Genomic DNA, 23,684 nt, shown 5'->3' with positions numbered 1-23,684 from the left:
CAGTCTTACGAGCATCATACAAAGTTTTCTATACCGTTATGTACTTTATCGTTTAGGATCTTCTTCGACTTCATTGCCTATACAATCGTGTATCACTCAACTCTTAGCTTTTCTCGTCAATCTATTCAAGATATAATACTTTGGCAGTTTTTTTTATGTCCTACACATCATATACTTTCACACGTGAAAAACGGTAACTTTTGTCAATAAATATATATATTTGGTTAAATATTCAAGTGAAATTATAAATAAAATATACGAAATGAAAGTGTTTTTGAATTAAAAATATTGGCTTTTTGGTAAAAACTTGTGTGAGATGGTCTTATAAGTCATATTTTTTGAGATGGATATCTTATTTGTGTCATCCATGAAAAAGTATTACTTTTTATGCTAAGAATATTACTTTTTTTTTGTGAATATCAGTCAGATTTATCCGTTTCATAAACAAGGATTCGTGAGATGGTCTACTCCGGGTTTTTATGTCCACGTGGCAAAAATAACCGATTTTGTGGGTTGATGATTTTTAAATAGACATGAAGTATTGACATCGTTAGTACTTGTTGGAAGGTGGTATGCATACGTATATATGTATGTATCGTTTTCATTTTGAGGTTCAATGTGCTTGAATCACGAATTGATCGACTTTGGCGGATGTAAGCATTTTAATTTTAGTGCTTGAATTAGCTTGCCTGTCGTTTGATTTCGTCTTGTTTATTTTCGATGTATTTCGTGAACAGTGGAAGTTGAATCACAATTTCTTCTGCTTTATCTTTAATCATCACCTTTTGCCCCCTTTTTCTGTGAGTAATTTAGGGGAACTTTGGTGTTGTCTGGAAATGTATGTGATTAGATAGTATGATAAAAATATTTCTGGGAAAAAGGAAGAACCATCATGTAAAAAGCTCCGTAGTTCTTTCTGCGCTGATGAAGTATTGCATAAAATTTCGGCAAAGGAGATTTTGATGTAGTATTTTGTGGGAAGATGCCTGCATCACATTTTATTCCTCTACAATTTTTTTGGTAACTTGCCTTACCAGACCACTATGAGGGCTTTGATGTGAGGTGGTGTTCGAATGGCAATGAATGGTGCTTTAAGAAAGAGAGAAACTGATTTACTTCCACTTTCTTTGTTGGTTGTATGATCATTGTCGTTTACTTTGGATGAGTTTAATTTTGTTAGCTGTGGCAAGATGGGAGTCTATTTGAAAGCTGTGGAGTAGAATGTTGAAAATTGAAGTGAAAAACTCATGAATTGTGATAAATGGAGCGTAAAATAGTTGAGAAGCAAAAGTCTGGGATGATTTTATGTGAGGAAATTGATATAAGGAGCGTAAAAAAATAGAAAGAGTCAATATGCAGAAATGTATCTTGTAAGGATGCTGAAATTCATTTAGGTTCGATGGTTAGCAATGAGAACAGACGGTCAGGTAATAGTGTTAGAAAACGTATTTTTGTTCAAACACATTTGTTTGTATATGTGATTTATGTGCCTCGAGTTGATGAGTGTTTTGCCATAAGCTCAATGTTTTGGGCGGAGTTTGTACAAGTTCTGGATTTGATAAGCTTCGCTTTGCTGGATCTGGTGATGATTTACTTTAACAAAACATAGCTTATTTTCCGTTTCTTTTTTCCATCAATAAAAGTAATGTCTTTTGTATTGATCATGATTATTAATGCAGGGTGGTAGTTGGCTGTCAATTCAGCAGTAGAATGTCTTGCTTGGCTGACTTAGAAATGAACTTCATGGAAATTAATTTAGTGGTGCTGGTATGGTTTCTTTGAGTCCTTTTCATTCTTGATACTACCTGAAGCAAGATGTTGGTGAGCTATCTGTAAGGTGTTTTTGGATGCTCTAAGTTTTATAACTCCTGCATAGAAATGAAAGCATGTCTCTTTTATAAGGTTCTTATCATGTACAACGTAGTGTGGAAATCTACATTGTTAGTGGTCATTAGAGAATTCACAGACCTCCTTTGAGTAGACAAAAGTATGTTCACAATAGGCTTAATTAGACCAGGACGTTTGTTGAATAGTCAAGTACCGATTTGAATCAAAATTGCTTTTATGTTTAAAATGTTTATTGGATCAGATGCGTGCACTAATGCGCTTTTGAGTTCCATGGCGATAGAGTAATCTGTGTCTCAGAGTTCGCTGGACATAGAAACCATCATTTATTATTCAAATTACTTCTCTGTCACTATGAGTCTCAACAGATGAAGTTGGTTGATTGAAAACGAAAGTTATCTTTACTCAGAGATCCAGTGAGCTTGAATAAAGATCAAAGGTTTTTTACATGTGCGATTATGTGTGTAGATGTATGAATGATGCCATCTCAAATTAGAAGGAGAGGTCGCTTGGCCAACTCATGTGGTTCTTAATAATTTGTTTAGCAATGACAATAATTACAATGCTTCTTCTTGATGAGTCTTTCTTTTGTTCTGCTAATTTATGTACTTTTTTCGATTGATGATTGGAACAATGATTTGTCAGTGTTCTTTGTATTGTAAGATAAAGTCTTGTCATTTCATTGCAATGTAAATGGGCCTTATAATAATAATTGTTTCTTTAATTTGTGATTTTGTCATTATGATTTGTAACGATTATTGATATTTAAAAATAATATAAGGCATCTGATGGGCATATTGAGACAAGCAATAATATGGTAAATGATATATATACAAAAACGGGAGAGATAGCAAGTGAATATAAAGAGGCAGTCATTTACATTATAATTTTCCAGAGGACCTGGATACTTTTCCAATCACTCGTAAGTTTACCAAAAGAAGTGGCTTCACTTGTGTTTCTTGATGAATTCTCTTTTAGTGACAAAATTCAACTAAGATGAATTCACTTGTGCAGCTCAGTGTAGCTTTACATCTTCTCTCTCGATTGGGATTATTCGATTTTCATACTATAATCCCTGCTTCCTCACATTTCTGTAATAAATTTGCCGGTAAGAATTCATTGCATTGCCCGACCAAGTATTTTGCCTGTAATGACTCGTATTCCCAATCCATTCTGTAGATAACTGTTAAAATGTAGAAAATGCATGTTGCTTGAGCTGCTAGAAGCCCATAACAAAGGCCCAAAAACCCCATGTTCCAGAAAAAGGCCAAAGCTATTGCTATTGGCATTCCTATCAGGTAAAATGAACAGAAATTTATGCATACGCTGATACTCGACCTAGCACTACCTCTTAGTACGCCACAACAGGTGGTTTGTGGGCAGTTGGCAAACTCGCAAAGTCCGAGAATGGGCAGCACAACCGTTGTTAGCTCAAGAACGTCAGTATCATTGGTGAAGACCCTACCCCATGCTCTTCTACCTAAGATAGTCAACAGAAAACTAAATGCAGATGTTGAAAGGGCCAATGTTATGGCTACTGTAGTAGCTAAATGTGCCTTATCTGGTCTGCCTGCTCCGAGTTCATTGCCTACTCTAGTTGAAACTGATGCACTGAGTGCAGAAGGCAATGTGTACATCAGAGATGTTGTTTGTATAACTATTGCAGATGTTGCGAGTGCAATATCTGGTTTGTTGATGTAACCAGCTAGAAGTGTCATGAACTCATACCACCACCACTCTAAGCAAACACCCAAACAACTGGGGATTGCTAGCCTAAGCATCATTCCCCATCCCTCCCCAAGGGAAGTTGTCAAACCAAATTGTCTTGAAGGTGGTTCAAAAGGTTTATTCAAAGGAATTTTCTCCCCATGGGTATAGTACATGTAGCCTAAAATGAAGGATAAGGTGTTAAGATTGGCAATAAATGTGGAAACTGCTACTCCCTGAACCCCGAGATGATGATAGAAAGTTAAGTAGATGGTTATAGGAAAATGCAGAAGTATTGCCGGCAAAGTGCACCATAGCAGCGGCCATTTAGTCCCTTTACTTCGCAAATAAATTCGTAGAGGATGAAGCAGGCTGTTGGCCATAAGATCCGGGACTGCAATTCGACAATAAAGGCTTGCGATGTGCACAACTTGTGGATCTTGGTTAAGCCACAGCATGAGAGACTCAAGTTTAATCCATAACATTCCAATGGGTATGGATGCAAAAAGTAACATGATGATTGTTCTTTGGAGAGTGAGAGATACCATGGCCAAATTTTTGGATCCAAACGCTTGGCTACAAATTGGTTCCATCCCCATGGCGAGACCAGAGAGTACAGAGTAACCGGTAATGTTGGTGAAACCAATGGCCAATGCACCACCTGCTAGCTCCAGGCTCCCTAGCTTTCCCATGCACGCTACTGAAATAAGGTTTCTAAGATAATTCAGTAAGCCCATGGCAAATATTGGAAAACCAATATTGATTATATTCTTCAATTCCTCCCTTACCTAATAATATAAAGTTTAAAAAACAGAATTATTAGCCTAAAAATCATAATGCGAGTAGTTTTTGCTCCTGAAGTTTTGAAGATCTCCATTCTCACCTCTATCATTGTCGGGATTTTTTTTGTATTCCCTGCAGTCATCCTTTTTGTTATTTCTGTTTCCACCGCCTTGTTTTGGTTGTACTTTATGTGATTGAGAGGATCTTATTGGTCAAGTAACTTTTTTCTGCATTTCAACATGCATGCTTGCTCCATATATCACACACAAGAGAAAGAAGGAACGGGGTGATATTTCAAAAGACAGAGGGGGAGTTTTTATAGAGGCTAGAGGTCAGTTTTTCTGTGATTTGGTTTCTTTTATGTGGTCTCGAGATAATATAATAAAGGACTGCCCAACTTTTGGTTTGTCATTTTGCCACATATATCAGAACACCTTTTCCACTCATAAAATTTTGCAGAATCATTAGGATACCAAACTACTTTTTCTATTACCATGGAAGAGGCTTTATGCATGTCTATGCAATTAGTGATTTCACTGTCCTGGTCAATTTATAGCAGCCAAATTTTTTACCTTTTATCTTTCAAGGAACTGAATCTCATAAATCATGCGACACTTATTTTTCTGTTCAGTGGTAAGATAGGTGCTCTTTTTCTTTACTTGTTCTCAAGCAGTAGTCAAATTTCAAACAAAATTTTGGGTTTTAATTTGATCACCTCCAATGCTTGTAGTTGTATATCAAATAAGTTGATTAAAAAAATCAGACTGCTCCAGCCTCCATATAATTGAGATATGCAAGAATTTCTGGATTTTTTTGAAGGGCCTTGCTGGAAAGATTACATCTGATTGCCTTTATGTCGTTCTTATATGAAAATCCTGTAGCGTGCCCAATATCCTAGGGAAAGATCCATCCCATCAATATCAGCAGAACCCTGTACCTGAAAAGTTCATATATCTTCTGTCGTAAAAGTAATTCTAGTCGTAGACTCATAAGCCAAATGTGAAGTTGGTTAAGTTGGAGTTATGTTTACAGTTTGAAATATTTCACTCCAAGTGCCTACATATTTCATACTGTGATAGTATGGATGTCAGAACAGCTAATAATGGATTTCAGAACATCTGCGTTCATCTATCATGTGCATGCTAGACCAGTCGCGCTTGATTTTCGCGCTTTTATCGTACCTGAAATTGGTTCACCAAAATTTCTTCACGGCTTAGACTTTGAGTTCCTAGTATTATATTTTCGCACATCCATAAAAAACATATCCTGGTTGTAACAGCTGCTATCTTCCTTGCCTATGTTCTGAATATAGAGGTTCACAGCTGGGCAAATTCCAATTTTCAAGGCATAACTCGAACATTTTCGGAACATCTTCATTTCAAACAAACCTTTGACACACCATTTTCTACACTCCTGCAGTTTATGATGACATGTACTAACTAGCTGTCATCTTTTAAGGAATTGTAAGCTTGTACCATTGTGTATTGAGATGTCGTGGGCCACCTGTAAGCTTAAGCTGCTAAAAATCTTCGTGCCCTTCGATGATATTAATTAGATAAAATGTTTTTCCTCTTTGCTCCACATGATCTTTGTTTGGTGTGTTTTGTGAACAACTTGTATCGGCTTCTGAACTTTTCAACTGCATAAATGTACAGCTCTGACCATATCGAATCTTTAGAGTTTTTCTTCCGTTTATCGCACGTTTCACAAACTGGAATTGTTGGGGGTTCATGACTGAGACTGTGCACAAATCATTTTGATTTCAAATAAGAATGTATTGTGACAATAGTCCCCAAGTACTCTACTCTGAGGTTCTATATTCGGAGAGAAATTTATACTCGGGGCCGCGCCTGGAAATGTACCAGGCTTGAGCAAAGATTTTTAAACAATTTTAGGCTCAAGTTGAGACTCGTGCTCATGAAAGCTTCTGCTTGAGCTTAAAATGGCTCCTTTAAGTGATGTACTGTTGATGAGGCGGAAACTTAGAATAGTGACATTGCACATTGTATTATGAAGTGGACTACATTATAAAGCTTCTGGTTTGCCAGCCTTTGCGCCATACCATGTCAAACTAGATAAAATTCAACCCAAAATGGAGCCCTACTTGAGCATACTTATAAGCTCGCGAATTGGTTCGGCTCATCTTGGATGCTAGGAAGATGGGGCATCCTTTTTATCATGAATAATGTGAGTTTTGAATCCACAACGTGAGGTCAGTAGGGCATCTCTTTAAAATGAAGCACTGGATATGATTTCACCAATCAAATCCCACCACAGACACACACAATTAAAAAAAAACATGTGACTAGTAATGCATACTGAATATGTGCTTTGAGGCCTACTACTTTCTTTGTAGATGACAGATACTTCTCACTTCCCTTTTCCTTTTAGCCGGATTCCATATTTTCATGCCCCGAAGTCATCTAAGCACTACGATACTCAGTAGAATCTATTAGCAATAAAACCACATTTATCCTCATTTTTGGAAAATCATTACTCTAAGTTGCTAAATATCACATATATTAGTCTTTTTTTGGTGTGTAAAATGGGGTATTGCAATGTTACTTTGAGTGCATTGTTATTTCGCGATTTAACATATTAATCTAGTATTGAGATTCTAGAGTTAACCATATTCTAGGAGCGCAATTGGGATATGGCTCTTTCTCCCTTCCATTATTCAAACATTGATTTGTATTTTATATCTCAAGTCAACAAGTAGAAAGATCCATTTTACATCATATACAAGGGAATTTGTCACTCCATCATCAAAAGAAAAATTTGTAATCCTTTTCGCGTGCAAGAATTCCATTGGAGTGCCTTGTTCTTCAGATGTACCGTAAATTATATTAAAATCATTATCACCACAAGTTTATAACTAGTAAAATGCATCTCCTCATTGGGATGGATATTGTATATGCAACAATTTGTCCTCCAAGTTCATATGTAGTGGCTTTCATATATGTAACGCTATCGATGCTTAGGTGTAATTCTATTCTATCACTTCTCAGACTCGTAGATCTTACAGGTTCGAGTAGTGGCTTCCATACAATGATGTAGCAATGACAAACTGGTAATGCAGCTCATGTTTATCAAAGGAGATTACTAATTAGGCTAAAGCATGTTGGCAAATCAATTGGAAATGTTCTACATAGAAATAAGCTAAATGATGGAAAATTTCACAGGAAAGGAGTATGTTAGTTTTGTGAATGGTATTACCCTCAAGTTGTATCCAATGGTTCATATTCCTTTTCACCTATGGGGTTCACCAAAAAAAATCACAGACTCTGTATGTAAGAATAAATGTAGATTGTTTGATACATTTTTTGGACAATACCTTAAGGGTAGGTTAAACTCAACCGCTACTTTTCACCATTTCTTTAATATCCTCCGTTGACAAAAATAGAAAAGAAAAAGTTAGTTGATAATGAAATATAACATGCTTGCTTTTAATAGATAACATGAGTTGGTTTTGTGGAGAAAATGAGGTTGTCCGCTTTGGCTTAAAGTTTATTTAGATTTTTGTCTCTTACAGCTAAAGAGAGAGGAAGTATATATTGTCAAATGTGGAAATAACCCATTGGAAAGAACATTTTGGGCGTTGGCAAAGGGTGGAAAGTAAGGTAGTTACCAATCAAGTTCCTTAGATAGGCTTATACCAATTTTTCATCAATAATGAAATTTTTCAAGGACCCTTTTTTTTTTACCTAAAATTATATGGTTTTTTAAATAGTGTTTGATGAATTTTTATACTAAGAGTATTACTTCTTATTGTGAATATCGGTAGGGTTGACCCGTCTCACAAATAAAAATTCGTGAGACAGTTTCACAAGAGACATTATCTTATACATATATATTGATGATAATTTTTTTTTTTAAAAAGAATACGCCTACCCTCATAAAATTCTCTAGCTCCGTCCCTGAGTGAGTATAAGACAAGGATGTGACAACTGCCTCTACATCAGGAAAATTTGACTAATTTTTTAATGTGTTATATTCACAATGATCTCATTTCTTTCAATGGAGAGTGGGATCATTTTTTTATATTTCTACATCAAAGATTCGACTTGTATCACAAATACTCATAGGATCTGAACGGTGATAGCAAGCTTGCGATTTGGTTTTTGATGTACCAAGACAACCATCAATATCGTATCATTCCCACCAAATAACGTCACATGTATTAGTGAAACATTCTTAGGTTATGCTTGTTATGAGTTGTGAATAAATTATACTAGGATTAATTGAATATGACCGACACATCATAATATTTATTTGAATGATCGAAATTGCAACATAATTATAACCAAATGAATTTATATTTCAGTTTTAATATAGGCAAAAACTTGTGTGAGACGGTTTCACGGGTCGTATTTGTGAGACAGATCTCTTATTTGGGTCATTCATGAAAAATTATTACTTTTTATGCTAAGAGTATTACTTTATATTGTGAATATGAATATGATTGACCCGTCTCAGAGATTAAGATCCGTGAGACGGTCTCACATAAGACTCACTCTTTAATATACTACTTCAAATTAATTTTTACATGAACATCAATTCAAATATAACAATAACATTATGACAACAAATCTAATCTATATATATATATATAGAAAAAATAGCACCCGAATTTCGGGTACCCAAATAAATACGAGCAGTGTAAGGATATTTTCATACTTTTTTCTTCTATCTTTTTTAGCAAAAAAATTACATGCTTTGCTATACCTGCCTACCTACCTCCACCATGTAAAAAATTTAGATAATAATCTTTCATCATCCATTACGGCAAAAAGCAATTTAATATAAAAAAATTTCATTTATTTTTTCAAAATATCATTCAATAAATGCAAATTCATATTTATATATAAGATTTTCCCAATATTATTTTATTATCCACAAAGTAAAACCAAAAAAGAAACATATTCAAATTTCATAATCTTCCTTTCATCCCTTGATTAATTATTATCATTTTAGATTTTTTGTGAACACAAAAAAATAAAGTCGGGTACCCGGATACCTGATCGAGCATTCTCAAAATTAATCGACACCACAATTACTACATTTACGGTTAGGGTAGAGACCCGAAATGCAGACATTTTCAAAACTACAATGAAACCCGACCGGTTGGTGCCGGTACCCGACATAAAACGCTCGCTCCTTAAATGGAATAATTCTCCAGAAAGAGCAGTGAAGATGGGATCGATCCACAACATTCACCACCTAGAAATCTCGTAATATACAGATTCACATAAACAAATTGTCAACCCTTGGTACTGACGAAACTACTGGGAGCAATCACAATTTTTTAATAATCCACTAACTTGTCACAATTTTTTTCAAACGTTGTTTTTTTCACTATAATATTGACACTGTCCGCCCCCAAAATCCCCATACAACGTTAAAATGTTTGTTGCCCAGCCACGCTAGTTGTTCGGTCAAAAAGGAAGGCCCCATGTCACCATATTTCTGGTGTTGTGTTGACATTCCGGTAAAAAAGAACCAAAATTGAAAAAAAATTAATATGCAAATTAGTGGACAAAAACTGAAAATTTACGTGACCAAAACTGTTATCCTTATCTTCATTCTATTTGCGGAATCGGTAGTGGTTGAAGTAAACCTTTGGGTCGTCCAGTCTCATATTTTCTCTGTCGACAAATGCAACGAGTCCTAACATACCAAATCACAGCTTTTCTTCATATTGGTCGAAAAGAATTATGTCGAGACTCGAGGAAAGGTTCGTCGGATACCCCCGTACCAGTGGTCTTAAGCAGTGAAGGAGGATACACCAACCCAATAGTTTAGTTTTCCTGATCATCTCTTCGGGTACCTGTAAGATACTCAATGATATAGTCACAACCCGCTAACTTAGCAAAAAAGTTGTGTTGCTCCCGACTTTTTTGATCTAGTAGTAAACGTTTTATGTTAACATTATCTATTGCAATTCCGGCGAGCTTAAAGCTGCTAGGGATGTCATTGCTAACTTTAATATGTTAAATGCATTATTTGCAGCTTCCGACTACTCGAATTTATCTAGCTGTGGGGATGGTAAGGGTAGCTAAGCATAATTCTGCATCATAATTCTTGTTTTATATAATATTGACAGATAGTATTAGATTTGAGCAAGGTTTTCTCGGAAAATATATGCACTGTGTAGCAAAAGTAAATACTTTCTGGCCTATTTGGTGACACGTCAATGAGTCCGATTCAAATCGAATTCTCTTGCTTAATACACAAAATGTTATGTACACTTGCATAGAGTTATAAATACAGTCAGTATTATCAAATTTCACTAATGTCAACTGTCACAGTTCAGAACAATTTTGCTACACCCAATTAGAGAGAAGAGCAGCATTAACACTCCCTTTTATTAAATATATAAGCAGCCATTTTATATTCAATCAACAGACAAACTGTAGTTTCCCTTCAAGTAAATACGGAGACAATAAGGAATAGCTGCGCACAAACACATAGACAACCGTTTTGCGTAACGAAGTACAGGATTTTACATGGGAGATTGTTCAGAAGTTCTTAAGAAACGAGTAGATGTGTTCACTTATCTCATCTGGCCTTTCTTCAACAACAAAGTGAGCAGCACCTTCTACCACCACCACTTCCTGCAATAACGGCACGTCCATTTTGAACCCGCCGTTGTGCACATACTCTTTAACCCTTGGCATATGGTACACGAGGTCGAACTCTCCCACAATAAACTTTACTGGCAGATTTACCTTGGCTTTCAACCAGGGTGCACCCAATTCCCAGTTCCTGCAATTAGCAACAGCCAAGAACTTACAAGGGTATAGAAGTCCTTGCCAAGCCAAAATATATAAATCAGTACATCCGTACAACTCTAATAAACTGAACATCAGCTCAGGTATCGACTGCTACGTTTCCATGCTATACCAGAGGACAGCAGGAGCAATTCTAGCTTCCCAAGTCTATTCGAAGTGTCACTCCAAAATTCAATCCGCTATCTAAGTAGATTTCAAGAGGTTGTAAGCCCTTTCAAGAAAACAAGAGAAAAAACATTCGCCACTACACCAAAAATAGTTGATGTTAGCACTTAGAAGCGCAATTTATCTATTCAACCTTATAAATCTCAAGCGATATGGTTTGTTCATTATTTTACAAAAACTAGCACATAGAACAATAAAGACGATTATTACTCCAACAAAATAATCCCAAAGCATTGCTCCAAATTTAGTTTGTCATCTAAGCACACATCTAGAGCTCATAATCTCTATCAAAATATCGAGGGAACTTCAACTTACTTTTCAATATATTTAAATCTCACAATGAAGAAAATAGCAATATTATATCATTTTAGAGCTTATATTATACATGACGCTTCTCCTTAGTGTAACTGAGCTCTTCTCCATGATCTATAACTATAAAATATCAAGAATTCAGATGGCACTTACAAGTTAATGGCTCGGTAATAATTCACTCCACCGGTGAATCCAGTCTTCTCAAATTTGCTGGCATAATAGTCGAGCTCTTCTTCTGCTAACCATGATGGCCTATCGGCAGAGTATCCAAATTCTTTACCTTTGGGCAAAATCAACGGACCAGGAGTACGGTATGCAAGGAAATTCTTGACAACTTCTTTAGCACCAATTTGTGCAAACTCAGCTTCGATTTCACCAGGTTCCTGTAACATTATCAAGAAGTGGATCGGTTAACTTGGTCCAATTTGATATACATCAGCATATCCTAAATTTGGTGACGAAAAATATTTCCCCTCTTGGATCTAAAAGGTAAAGATGAATCAAAGCTTATCTAAAGTCATTTACAATTCATATTTCGAAATAATAATCGGTCCTATTAAAAAGTCTATAAATTATTTACTATTTAATACAAGGATATGCAGTTTTTGCAGATTTGACTTTTCCTTTTCACTATTGTTTGTTAAACCCGAGATCCAAACCAGCATTATTTTACACGTTCACAATAACTCTTAATTGTGGATGGAACCAACATAACAAACTTGAATGAAAAGGTAAGAAGGATGAGTTTAAGTTTTTAGTGTGCCATGCCGATAGTGTAGTATGGGATGCATTAGATGTGGCAGAAAGGCCTATATCTCATATGAGACGCCTAGTACACTGTGAAATAGGACCAAAAATGTGAATAACACTTGGTTTGGTCTATATGATGCGGTTAGAACAAATTGTATAAATTTTATCAAGGAGTTTCTGTAAGAATTATGAATATTATTATTATTCTTAACTATCACAAAGTGCAAAACATTGAAAAACATGATTGCAAAATATTGAAAAAACATGAGTACAAAACATTGAAAATCAAATGCGCCAAACTTTTGATTAAAATATATTAAAGTATGCATCAAATTGTGGAAATTGTTTTCAAATCTTGCCTATAAATAGATGTATTGAGTTTGAGGGAAATTACACCAAAACCTCTCCATCTAGAGCAAGCTTGAAATTTGAAATCATCAATCTTCCTTGAAGTGAAATTTAGGAGCAAGAATTCTGTTATATTTCTGGAAATTCGTCCCATCACTTCCGACCTCAGAATTTGATCTCTACCGTTCATAATACACTTTCAAATGTTCTAAACATCATATCCAACTTTCAGCCTCATCCAACGGTTCAATTTCTGGGAAACGTATCTGCAAGAATACTGCTCGGAATTCAAGCGAATTTAGCAATTTTACGGATTTTTCGGACGTTAACTTCCAGCTTGTTTCTTCCATAATTTACGATCACCTTTCGGTAAGTGGGCTTATGTTTTAAAGTATTTAAGTATGTTTTCGAAAATTCGATCGACATGATATATTCTTTGATTTGATATATGAATATTTTGTTTCGATAAATTGTTAAGCATGTTTAAATCAATTTCAAGTGCATGTTCCTTTCGTTTCAAAATTATGTTGTTCAGTTTCATGTTATATTCTAATATATGTTCTTAAACACCAATTTGGTGTATTCTAAGAATTATGTTTAAAAGCACTCTTATGATTCAAGTTAGAAATAGTAAAAAAAAGGAAAATTTTCCTAAAACATGATAAGATATGACAAGTTTATGGCCCTGATGCAGTGGGTAATAATAACCGATATATGGCCTCACCCCTTAGAGGAATTATATATAAGGGACTGATCAGTAACACCATGAATAATAAGATGAAATAACAGTGCAATACGAATAATATATGATATGTCTATATGCATATGATAAGTTATGCTCATGGTTAATATCAGGTCTTGACTTTTGTTATGAATTATTATTGTGACATGAGATTCATATTTACATAAAAATATATATAAGTTATGTCATTACTATCATTTTGTCTATTTATTGTCCCGACGTTTGTTGAGACATGACAAATTTCGAATTTTTAAGATCTATATATGTATATTCTTGTGTTATTATGATCGATCGGCCCCCACTTGCTGAGTATTTCACAAAATACTCACTCTTACACCTCTCACTCCCAGATAAGAATGAAAAACAAGTTGAAGAAGAAGAGCAAATAAATTTCTGGGGATGGTAACAAGGTTTCAGTTGATCAAGACATACTTTGGAATTTGGCTATCTTTTATTTTTACGTTGTTCGCTTCCGCACTCGTTTGTTAAGTTGATTACGCTGTAAAGACAATGTATGTTTTATGAAAAAGACTGGTTTGGTTGTTCACTGTACTACGAGGCTTGTTGATTTACGATTGAATAATTGTAAAACAATGCCGGATGTCAACTCACCCCGGTATCGGGACGTGTCATTTAAGTGGTATCAGAGCCCTCCAGGTTCGTAATCCGGCTGGGAAATTGCCATAGGAAATTTGACAAAGTCAGTTTTTGGCAAGACCCTGACGACTTCCTACCAATGAACAATATTCACTATTCTTATCGTGACATCTGAAAATCGCAAAATTCTATTGTTGAAGCATCCAAAATCACTTTTTGCCGTTTTTGGTAATAATCGTGAATATCATAACTCCTTGTTCTAAGCCTTTCCATTTGTTTTATTTCAGGAAATGGTCCCCCATACTCGTGCTGAAATACCCAAACGTATGCGTGAACTCGCCCTTAGCGACCACGAAATTGCGATGACACATCTTAGAGCGCAACTTTATGAGGAACAACAAAATTATCACGATCAATTGTTAGCCAAAGACTTGGTATATGAAAACTTGAAGAAGGAAAAACAAGAACTAGAAGATATCAAAGACCATCTTCAGGCTGACGTGCAAAGGTTTGCTTATTATCTTAACTCAGAAGAAAAACAGCACGAAATGACCAAGAACAAACTAGAGGCTTCCCAAACAATAGCCCTTGAAATGGATGGATTACGCCAATGAATGTTAGAGAAATCTCAAGCACTACAGTTTCAGATTCAACAAATGCTGCTAATGGAAAAACAACGCCGTCAGCAAGATAAAGCAACCATTCAAGAACTGCAGAATTCGGTGCAGAATTTGACTATGCAAAATGAACAATTGCAGAATCATGTTCATCATCTTGAGGATGCCATCATTATGGCATTGGAGCCGGAAGTAGAACCGGTAAAAGAATAGATGGAAGACAAAGTACTAGGAAATGGCGAGATTTTAGATTATTGAGTATTTAGTGTCGTGAATATTTGTAATAAGGATTTATAATCCATTTTCTTTCTTTTGTACTTCTTATCATTGCACTTCTGAAAACTTTGATTTGTATTGCTTTTCCTTTGCATTGGAATCAATCAAAAGTTTATTTGATCTATTCCTTGATTGATTTCATATTTGAGATAATCTTCAATATTTTGTACTGAGATTGTCTCCTACCATTTGGCCGTCTTTTCTTCTAGGAATGGTGTCACCACAGCCATTTTTAGTTCATTTGCCACTTCGAGCAATTGGAACTGTGTCTCAATATTCTTGAGCCAGCCTTGACCAACTTCTGGGTCAGGGTTTCCGTCAAACATTGGGACTCGATTCCTCCGAAGAGATTCATAATGGTGTTTGATTCCATTCGGTGGTGGTGGCTGATTAGTGTTGGTATTTAAATGGCTCATTCCTTGGAGGGTTGTTGCCACAATGATTGCTATGACCAGTAAATCTTCTCTGCTAAGGCCAACTCTTGCTGGTGGTGGTGTATCTTCGTTGTTATTGTTGTTGCAATCATTGTTGCCTACGATGAGGTCTCTCTGCCATTTCCTACACGCATGAGAATTTCTAAGAGGTTTGAATAATTATGTACAAAATATTGAATATTATCTCAAATATGAAATCAATCAAGGAAAAGATCAAATAAACTTTTTATTGATTCCAATGAAAAGAAAAGCAATACAAATCAAAGTTTTTAGAAGTGCAATGAAAAAAAAGTACAAAAGAAAGAAAATGGATTATAAATCCTTATTACAAATATTCACGACACTAAATACTCAATCATCTAAAATCTCGCCATTTCTAGTACTTCGTCTTCCATCTGTTCTTCTACCGGTTCTACTTCCGGCTCCAATGCCATAATGATGGCATCCTCAAGATGATGAACATGATTCTGTAATTGTTCATTTTGCATAGTCAAATTCTGCATCGAATTCTGCAGTTCTTGAATGGTTGCCTTATCTTGCTGACGGCGTTGTTTTTCCATTAGCAACATTTGTTGAATCTGAGACTGTAGTGCTTGAGATTCCTCTAACATTCATTGGCGTAATACATAGTTGTCAAAAGCGCTAGGCGCAAAAAAGCGCTCAAGTGTCTTGGGGCTTCAGGCGCAAAGCGCAAAGCGAAGCGCACGCTTGACGGACAAAAGCGCAATAAACAAAATATTATCAAAAAAATCAAAATAAAATAAAGAGTTTTTCAAAATGTGATAGATGAAATATCCAATGTCATTATATTAGCAAATGAGCGGCGGCATCACGGCGGCGTCGGCGGCGTCACGGCGGCGGAGCGGCGGCGGCGGCGGCGGCGGAAAGGCAGTGGCAGCGAAGACTCACTCAGATATTCAACAGTGGACTTATTCTAGCAGACAACGTAACATAGGGTTTTAATATAAATGGGCTGGGCTTACCTTTTTTAGCTGGACTTGGGCTAAATTGTCACTTAGAAAAAATTAAAAAACAAAAGTGGGCTGAAGCGCATTGGATCGCTTAGAAATTCTCAGGCCAAGCGCACTGAAGCGTGCGCTTGATCCATCTGCTGCGCTTCGGGACAATCCGAAGCGCAGCAAGGGCGCCTCGCCTCGCTTTGCGCTTAAGCGAGCGAGGCGAGCGCTTTTCACAACTATGGCGTAATACATCCATTTCAAGGGCTATTGTTTGGGAAGCCTCTAGTTTGTTCTTGGTCATTTCGTGCTGTTTTTCTTCTGAGTTAAGAAAATAAGCAAACCTTTGCACGTCAGCCTGAAGATGGTCTTTGATATCTTCTAGTTCTTGTTTTTCCTTCTTCAAGTTTTCATATACCAAGTCTTTGGCTAACAATTGATCGTAATATTTTTGTTATTCCTCATAAAGTTGTGCTCTAAGATGTGCCATCGCAATTTCGTGGTCGCTAAGGGCGAGTTCACGCATACGTTTGGGTATTTCAGCACGAGTACGGGGAGCCATTTCCTGAAATAAAACAAATGGAAAGGCTTAGAACAAGGAGTTATGATATTCAGGATTATTACCAAAAACGGCAAAACATGATTTTGGATGCTTCAACAATAGAATTTTGCGATTTTCAGATGTCACGATAAGAATAGTGAATATTGTTCATTGGTAGAAAGTCGTTAGGGTCTTGCCAAAAACTGACTTTGTCAAATTTCCTATGGCAATTTCCCAGCCGGATTATGAACCTGAAGGGCTCTGATACCACTTAAATGTCACGTCCCGGTACCGGGGTGAGTTGACATCCGGCGTTGTTTTACAATTATTCAATCGTAAATCAACAAGCCTCGTAGTACAATGTACAACCAAACCAGTCTTTTTCATAAAACATACATTGTCTTTACAACGTAATCAACTTAACAAACGAGTGCGGAAGCGAACAACTTATAAATAAAAGATAGCCAAATTCCAAAGTATGTCTTGATCAACTGAAACCTTGTTATCATCCCCAGAAATTTATTTGCTCTTCTTCTTCAACTTGTTTTTCATTCTTATCTGGGAGTGAGAGGTGTAAGAGTGAGTATTTTGTGAAATAATCAGCAAGTGGGGGCCGATCGATCATAATAACACAAGAATATACATATATAGATATTAACAATTCGAAATTTGTCGTGTCTCAACAAACGTCGAGACAATAAATAAACAAAATGATAGTCATGATATAACTTATATATATTTTTATGTAAATATGAATTTCATGTCACAATAATAATTCATAACAAAAGTCAAGACCTGATATTAACCATGAGCATAACTTATCATATACATATAGACATATCATATATTATTCATATTGCACTGTTATTTCATCTTATTATTCATGATGTTACTGATCAGTCCCCTATATATAATTGCTCTAAGGGGTGAGGCCATATATCGGTTATTATTACCCACCGCATCAGGGCCATAAACTTGTCATATCTTATCATGTTTTAGGAAAATTTTCCTTTTTTTACCATTTCTAACTTGAATCATAACAGTGCTTTTAAACATAATTCTTAGAATACACCAAATTGGTGTTTAAGAACATATATTAGAATATAACATGAAACAAAGACAACATAATTTTGAAACGAAAGGAACATGCACTTGAAATTGATTTAAACATGCTTAACAATTTATCGAAACGAAATATTCATATATCAAATCAAAGGAATATATCATGTCGATCGAATTTTCGAAAACATACTTAAATACTTTAAAACATAAGCCCACTTACCGAAAGGTGATCCTAAATTATAGAAGAAACAAGCTGGAAGTTAACGTCCGAAAATCCGTAAAATTGCTAAATTCGCTTGAATTCCAAGCAGTATTCTTGCAGATACGTTTCCCAGAAATTGAACGGTTGGATGAGGCTGAAAGTTGGATATGATGTTTAGAACATTTGAAAATGTATTATGAACGGTGGAGATCGGATTCTGAGGTCGGGAGTGATGGGACGAATTTCCAGAAATATAACAGAATTTTTGCTCCTAAATTTCACTTCAAGGAAGATTGATGGTTTCAAACTTCAAGCTTGCTCTAAATGGAGAGGTTTTGGTGTGATTTCTCTCAAACTCAATACATCTAATTATAGGCAAGATTTGAAAACAATTTCCACATTTTGATGCATACTTTAATATATTTTATTTATTTTAGTCAAAAGTTTGGCACATTTGATTTTCAATGTTTTGCACTCATGTTTGTCAATGTTTTGCACTCATGTTTTGTCAATATTTTGCACTCATGTTTTTCAATGTTTTGCACTTCATAATAATAATAATAATAATAATAATAGCCATAATAATAGTAGTAATAATATTCATAATTCTTACATGTTTTATGAAAAAGACTGGTTTGGTTGTACACTAGTGTACTACGAAGCTTGTTGATTTACGATTGAATAATTGTAAAACAACGCCGGATGTCAACTCACCCCGGTATCGGGACGTGACAGTTCAATTAATTGAATAAAGAATGCTTTTGCATTCTTGGAGATGATAGCACAACTAATTACTCAGAATAAAATAATCACATCCTATTCTTGACTTGTATAGATCAGAACAGGGGAACATTGAATAACTTTGCATTATAACCACCAAAGAAATAAAATGGAGAAAAAAAAACTTCACAATTTATATTTGGAAGCATATGCTGAATAATTCTGAAACTGATCTTGAAAACTCATCAGTGATCACTGATCATATAAAAATTAATGATACAAGAGTGGGAGTGTGGGACAGTATGAAAGCCTGTTATATTGTATAAGCATTTATCATGAAGTTTTGGTGGACATAAAATACATATAACTTCTGTGAAGTTGTAATGTTAGTGGACTATTAAATGCGGGATAAAAGGCGATATTAGAGACATCTTGAATTCACATTAATGGCTAATTGGACTGCCACCGTTGTTTTAAAAGTGTACTTAGTGTAGTGCTGGCCCATCGTGTTTTTGTCGTCTCATTGCGTAGCGTAAATAGGGCAGTGCATAGCGTAAGCTATTCGTGCACGTCAATTATTTAATTTATTTAATTTAAAATTAGAAATATACTTATATAAGTAAATAAGTGAAATAGATAGCCATAAAATCATAACAATTCATCTTTACGTGCCAAAATAAGTTAATCTAAATAACCAAATCGGATTTAGGAATGTGGATTAAGCGTGAATGAGAGAGTAATACTGTGATGTGTGACTTCTTGGGAAGTTCTCATGCATCATGCTGCTGACGTACGCTGCTTGATCTGGTTGAGATGCCGGATCTTAACAAATAATATTGTCTATGTTGGGGACATGACCGGTGGTAGGAAAAGGGTAAAGACTGATCTCAAAAAGATATGAGACAACACAACATATAGATACGCAGCTCTCCGGACTCACAGGCCTAGCAGCCCGACTCATTAGCACCCAAGTAAACGTACTCTGCGCTGTCACGGATATAAGGAAATGAAGTTGTTCAATGACTAATAGTTATAGCTTTTGAGCTAGTGATAAGCATTTGATCATAACAATTGGTATCAGAGAGATGTAATAGATTCGAATAAACCCAAGAAGCATATTTATATACTTTTTGGGGGGATAATATTAGGTTAAGCGTGCATGAGTGAGAGTACTACTAAGATGAGTGAGCTCATTAGAAGTTCTCATACATCAAGTTGCTGACGTTATGCCGCTTAATCAAGTAGGCTAGTTGGGTCGTTAAAAAATGACGTCAGATATTAATGGGAAATATTGTTTCTGTTGACAAGAGTGTCGGGTTAGACAAAATATAATACTGATCTTTAAGATATATGATACATCGCCAAGAGATACAAACGCACTTCCCCGGACTCATGGGTCTTGCAGCTCGACCCATTAGCACCCAAGTAGATGTGTGCGCGCTTCTACGAGTATAAGGAAATGAAGTTGCGAATTGGCTATAACTATAGCTTTTGACCTAGTGATAAGCACTTGATCTTAACATAGGGTTCTAAATTAGCCGTTGAAATCGGCTGTGAATACTTGGAGCCCGATTTCTTTGCTTGGGAAGTCTGAAATCGGCTCTGAAATTCAATTTTTGGCTCAAATATCTGGCATTTGCCAATTTATGGGCCTTTAATTTTTTTGCCCAAATAGCACTATTACGCATGTTATTTGCGCAAAGGTGCATCTCGCCGGCGAATAGTGCGCTATTCGTGTAAAACGCAAAGGAATCACTCTCCAGAATGCGCTATAGCACACTATTTAAAACACTGAGTGTCACAAATTAAAAGATCCAATCAGCAAACTAAAGCATTACTTGAAATGACTTTGTCATCATTGAAACTTTGCTTTTAAATACATTAATACCACGTAGATTGTCACATGGTGATTTTAACGTAAGACCAACATATAAAGTGATACTTTAACGATCACTGCACGCAAAATGAAATACCTCAAACCAAACTACATTACGTGCTACATCACCAATCATGTTCTTGTAAGAACCCAAAATCCAAAACTCTTTAGGTCAGAGGAAATTTGATGATCAACAAGAAAGACCTGGGCAGGGATGGGTAAAAAGATTTGAAGTCCGATAACTTCATTGACAAATAAAAAGTAACAGGCTTTTTAAGTAAACATCATTTGAACAAAGTAATTGCAGTCGAGGTCATATGCATTACCTGAAATCTACACATGTAGTAATCATCTCCATACACACTTCGAAGCGCATCCAAAGGCTTCTTCACGGGATTCCGGGGAGAAAAAGCAACGCTTATACTCACCAAAGCTTTCACCTTATCAGGTCTGTACAAACACAACTGCCAAGCGATAACAGCGCCCCAGTCATGCCCAACAACAAACACCTTATCTCCATCCGGAGCAATAGCCTCGAGTAGCTCGATCAGATCACCCACAACGTGTAGGTAGCTGAACTTTGACGGGTCTTCGAGGGGTGCCCCTGTGGTGTCACCGTAACCCCTCAGATCCGGCGCCACCGCCCGATAGCCACGCTCCGCCATGAAGAGGATTTGGTGGCGCCAAGTGTACCACAGCTGAGGGAAGCCGTGAAGGAAGAGGACTAATGGGCCTTCCCCTAGCTCTGCCACGTGCATGTTTAAGCCATTTACGGGGACCATTTTGTGCTCTATCTTCTCCATTCTCGTTCTCTAAGATGAAGCGATGAGGAAAAGTAAGCTAAGGAAGATGGAAATTAGGTGTATTTAACAGTGTTCTAAAAAGGGAGTTTAAGCGCGTGTAAGTCTGAACCTCGACAAAATCGTTCCCTTCGAAGAAAAGCAGAGAAAAACGAGAATTAAGTATAATTAAAATGTTTAATTAAGCGTGTTTAAATATAATTAATTATATCTATTTATTTTTAATTTTTTTATTTTGAATGTATGTCTTTTTATTTTAAAATAATAAATTAAATTTATAATTTAGATGTTTATTTTTTAATTATGATTAAACGTGTGATAATAATTTGATAAATATTTAGTAATTTTTAATGTGCTCTAATTGTAAAAACAAATAAAGATTGTAATTTTGAAATTTTATGTTTTTATAAATATGAGAAATAATATATCAGACTTAAATTTTATCATATTTATATATTATTTTATCAATTTATTAGTTTGAAATAATTATAAGTACACTAAAGATAAAAAAAACGTATTTTCACGTTTAAAGCTCATGCTAATCTGACTTAAACTTGAAAAGCTTGAAACTCGACATCCACGCTTCGGGACGCTTCATGCTTTTTAGAACCTTGATATTTAACCCTAAAAAAGAGATTAGGTTATGCTACGAGCGAACACGTTTCTTTGTCTAAAATATATAATTTAGACAACTTCTTTTCCCTAAACAATATAATACATCTAACATCAGTAGATGATACTAATAAACTGAAATATGTGTTTTTATATTACATTTTATTTACAATGTTTTTTGTATTTGAATTTAAGTTGCTTTTAATCTAATATTGTGTATTCAAATGTTGTTCCAAAATTCAAATATCAACTCTTCTTCATATTTTGAAGAATTTGTAACCAACGTTTCATAATGTACTCTTGTTTCATTCCATGCAATCCACTAATATCCATTATCATAATCTTTTCATTTTTTTTTTTACTTCTCTTATGTCCACGTGAATAAACGGTCTTTCTGTTTCACATTTTCTTTTTTTCTTGGCAAAAACTTGTGTGAGACGGTCTTACGGGTCGTATTTGTGAGACATATATCTTATTTGAAGTCAACCATGAAAAAGTATTACTTTTCATGTTAAGAGTATTATCTTTTATTGTGAATATGGGTAACGTTGACCCGTCTCACGGATTATGATCCGTGAGACGGTCTCACAAGAGACTCACTCTTTTTTCTTTTTCAATGTTTTCAACTTAATTTTCTCATTTTCAATTTCTGCCAATATGTTTATTTTGGCAATCTTATCATCAAGAAGTTGGTTTTTGTCATTAGTTATTTACTCTTTTTCAATTTCTGCCGGTATGTTTAATTTTTGGCAATCTTCAAATCACATACGTATGTGAATCTTGTTCATCTACACTATGTTGGAGGCACTGCCTCCACATATAGCATCGAAACAACCTTTCTCAAGGAGGTGACATTGAAGAGATAGATGTCTTCATCTCCCAAAGTTATAGTATCTGGGATAGGAGGAGAAGCACAATTGATTTTTATTTTTTTCCCTTGACTTCTTCTTTCTGCAATATCCATTTTGATTCATATCTTAATATCCCAACAATATTGCTCATATTTGAATTCGGTTTTTTTTCATTCTCTTTATTGCTAGGTTTCGTCTAAAGTGATAAAAAATACCGAAATATCGAAAAATCGTACCGAAAAAAATACCGAACTTACCGAAAAAATCGGTATAAAATTTTCGGTATCAGTATCGGTACGGAATATTTTTTTTTCGGTATATACCGAAATATCGAAGATATATTTTTTTCAATTTTTTTAAAATTTAAGTTCGGTATACCGAAAACATTTTCGTTATACCAACATTTTTCGGTATAACGACAAAATTTTCGGTGTCGGTACGGTTTTTTCATATCGAAAATTCGGTATACCGAATGTGCGGTATACCGATTTTCGGTATCGGTATCGGTATGGAAAAATCTCATACTGATATTTTCGGTACGGTATACGGTACCATAGTTCGGTAAATGCTTTTCAAAATACATACATATCACTAGCATTCAAAATCCAAAAACAAAAAGCCAAAAGAAAGAACATTTCAGCCTTCTCCACAATAACTCTATGCCAAAGATCCAATTAAATAATATAATTACTAGCAC

At 35.4% G+C, this 23,684-nt stretch overlaps 2 protein-coding genes across 3 annotated transcripts; both read right to left on the bottom strand.

The window, feature by feature from the left end:
• Positions 1-2,732: 2,732 nt before the first annotated feature.
• Positions 2,733-4,599, bottom strand: LOC140832949 (protein DETOXIFICATION 55). Of its 2 annotated transcripts, none has more exons than XM_073197274.1 (2): positions 4,436-4,590; positions 2,733-4,252 (listed from the first exon to the last, which is right to left on the bottom strand). In XM_073197274.1, the coding sequence occupies exon 2, from the start codon at positions 4,242-4,244 to the stop codon at positions 2,907-2,909; it is 1,338 nt and encodes a 445-aa protein (XP_073053375.1). In that variant the 5' UTR covers positions 4,245-4,252; positions 4,436-4,590; the 3' UTR covers positions 2,733-2,906. The 2 variants fall into 2 exon arrangements, with proteins under 2 accessions (XP_073053375.1, XP_073053374.1); XM_073197273.1 differs by having other exon boundaries at positions 2,903-4,340; positions 4,436-4,599.
• Positions 4,600-10,682: 6,083 nt separating this feature from the next.
• On the bottom strand, positions 10,683-21,595 carry LOC140832948 (epoxide hydrolase 1-like). The gene is made up of 3 exons (XM_073197272.1): positions 21,051-21,595; positions 11,757-11,986; positions 10,683-11,100 (listed from the first exon to the last, which is right to left on the bottom strand). Exons 1-3 carry the CDS (start codon positions 21,525-21,527, stop codon positions 10,854-10,856), a joined length of 954 nt encoding a protein of 317 aa, XP_073053373.1. The 5' UTR covers positions 21,528-21,595; the 3' UTR covers positions 10,683-10,853.
• Between the last annotated feature and the right edge of the window lie 2,089 nt (positions 21,596-23,684).

This window comes from Primulina eburnea, chromosome 5 (genome assembly GCF_022965805.1).
Source record: "Primulina eburnea isolate SZY01 chromosome 5, ASM2296580v1, whole genome shotgun sequence".
Lineage (NCBI taxonomy): Eukaryota > Viridiplantae > Streptophyta > Magnoliopsida > Lamiales > Gesneriaceae > Primulina > Primulina eburnea.
The sequence above is the reverse complement of the archived record's forward strand: the minus strand, read 5'-3'. Positions and strand labels throughout refer to the sequence as shown.

Excerpts from the sequence above, each read along its gene's own strand:
- LOC140832949 (XM_073197273.1), bottom strand. The coding sequence starts at position 4,477 with ATGACTGCAGGGAATACAAAAAAAATCCCGACAATGATAGAG. Across the intron at positions 4,341-4,435 it reads AAATCCCGACAATGATAGAG|GTAAGGGAGGAATTGAAGAA; the intron begins GTGAGAATGGAG and ends TTATATTATTAG.
- LOC140832948 (XM_073197272.1), bottom strand. The coding sequence starts at position 21,527 with ATGGAGAAGATAGAGCACAAAATGGTCCCCGTAAATGGCTTAAACATG. Across the intron at positions 11,987-21,050 it reads ACTACATGTGTAGATTTCAG|GAACCTGGTGAAATCGAAGC; the intron begins GTAATGCATATG and ends ATAATGTTACAG. Across the intron at positions 11,101-11,756 it reads TATTACCGAGCCATTAACTT|GAACTGGGAATTGGGTGCAC; the intron begins GTAAGTGCCATC and ends TGCTAATTGCAG.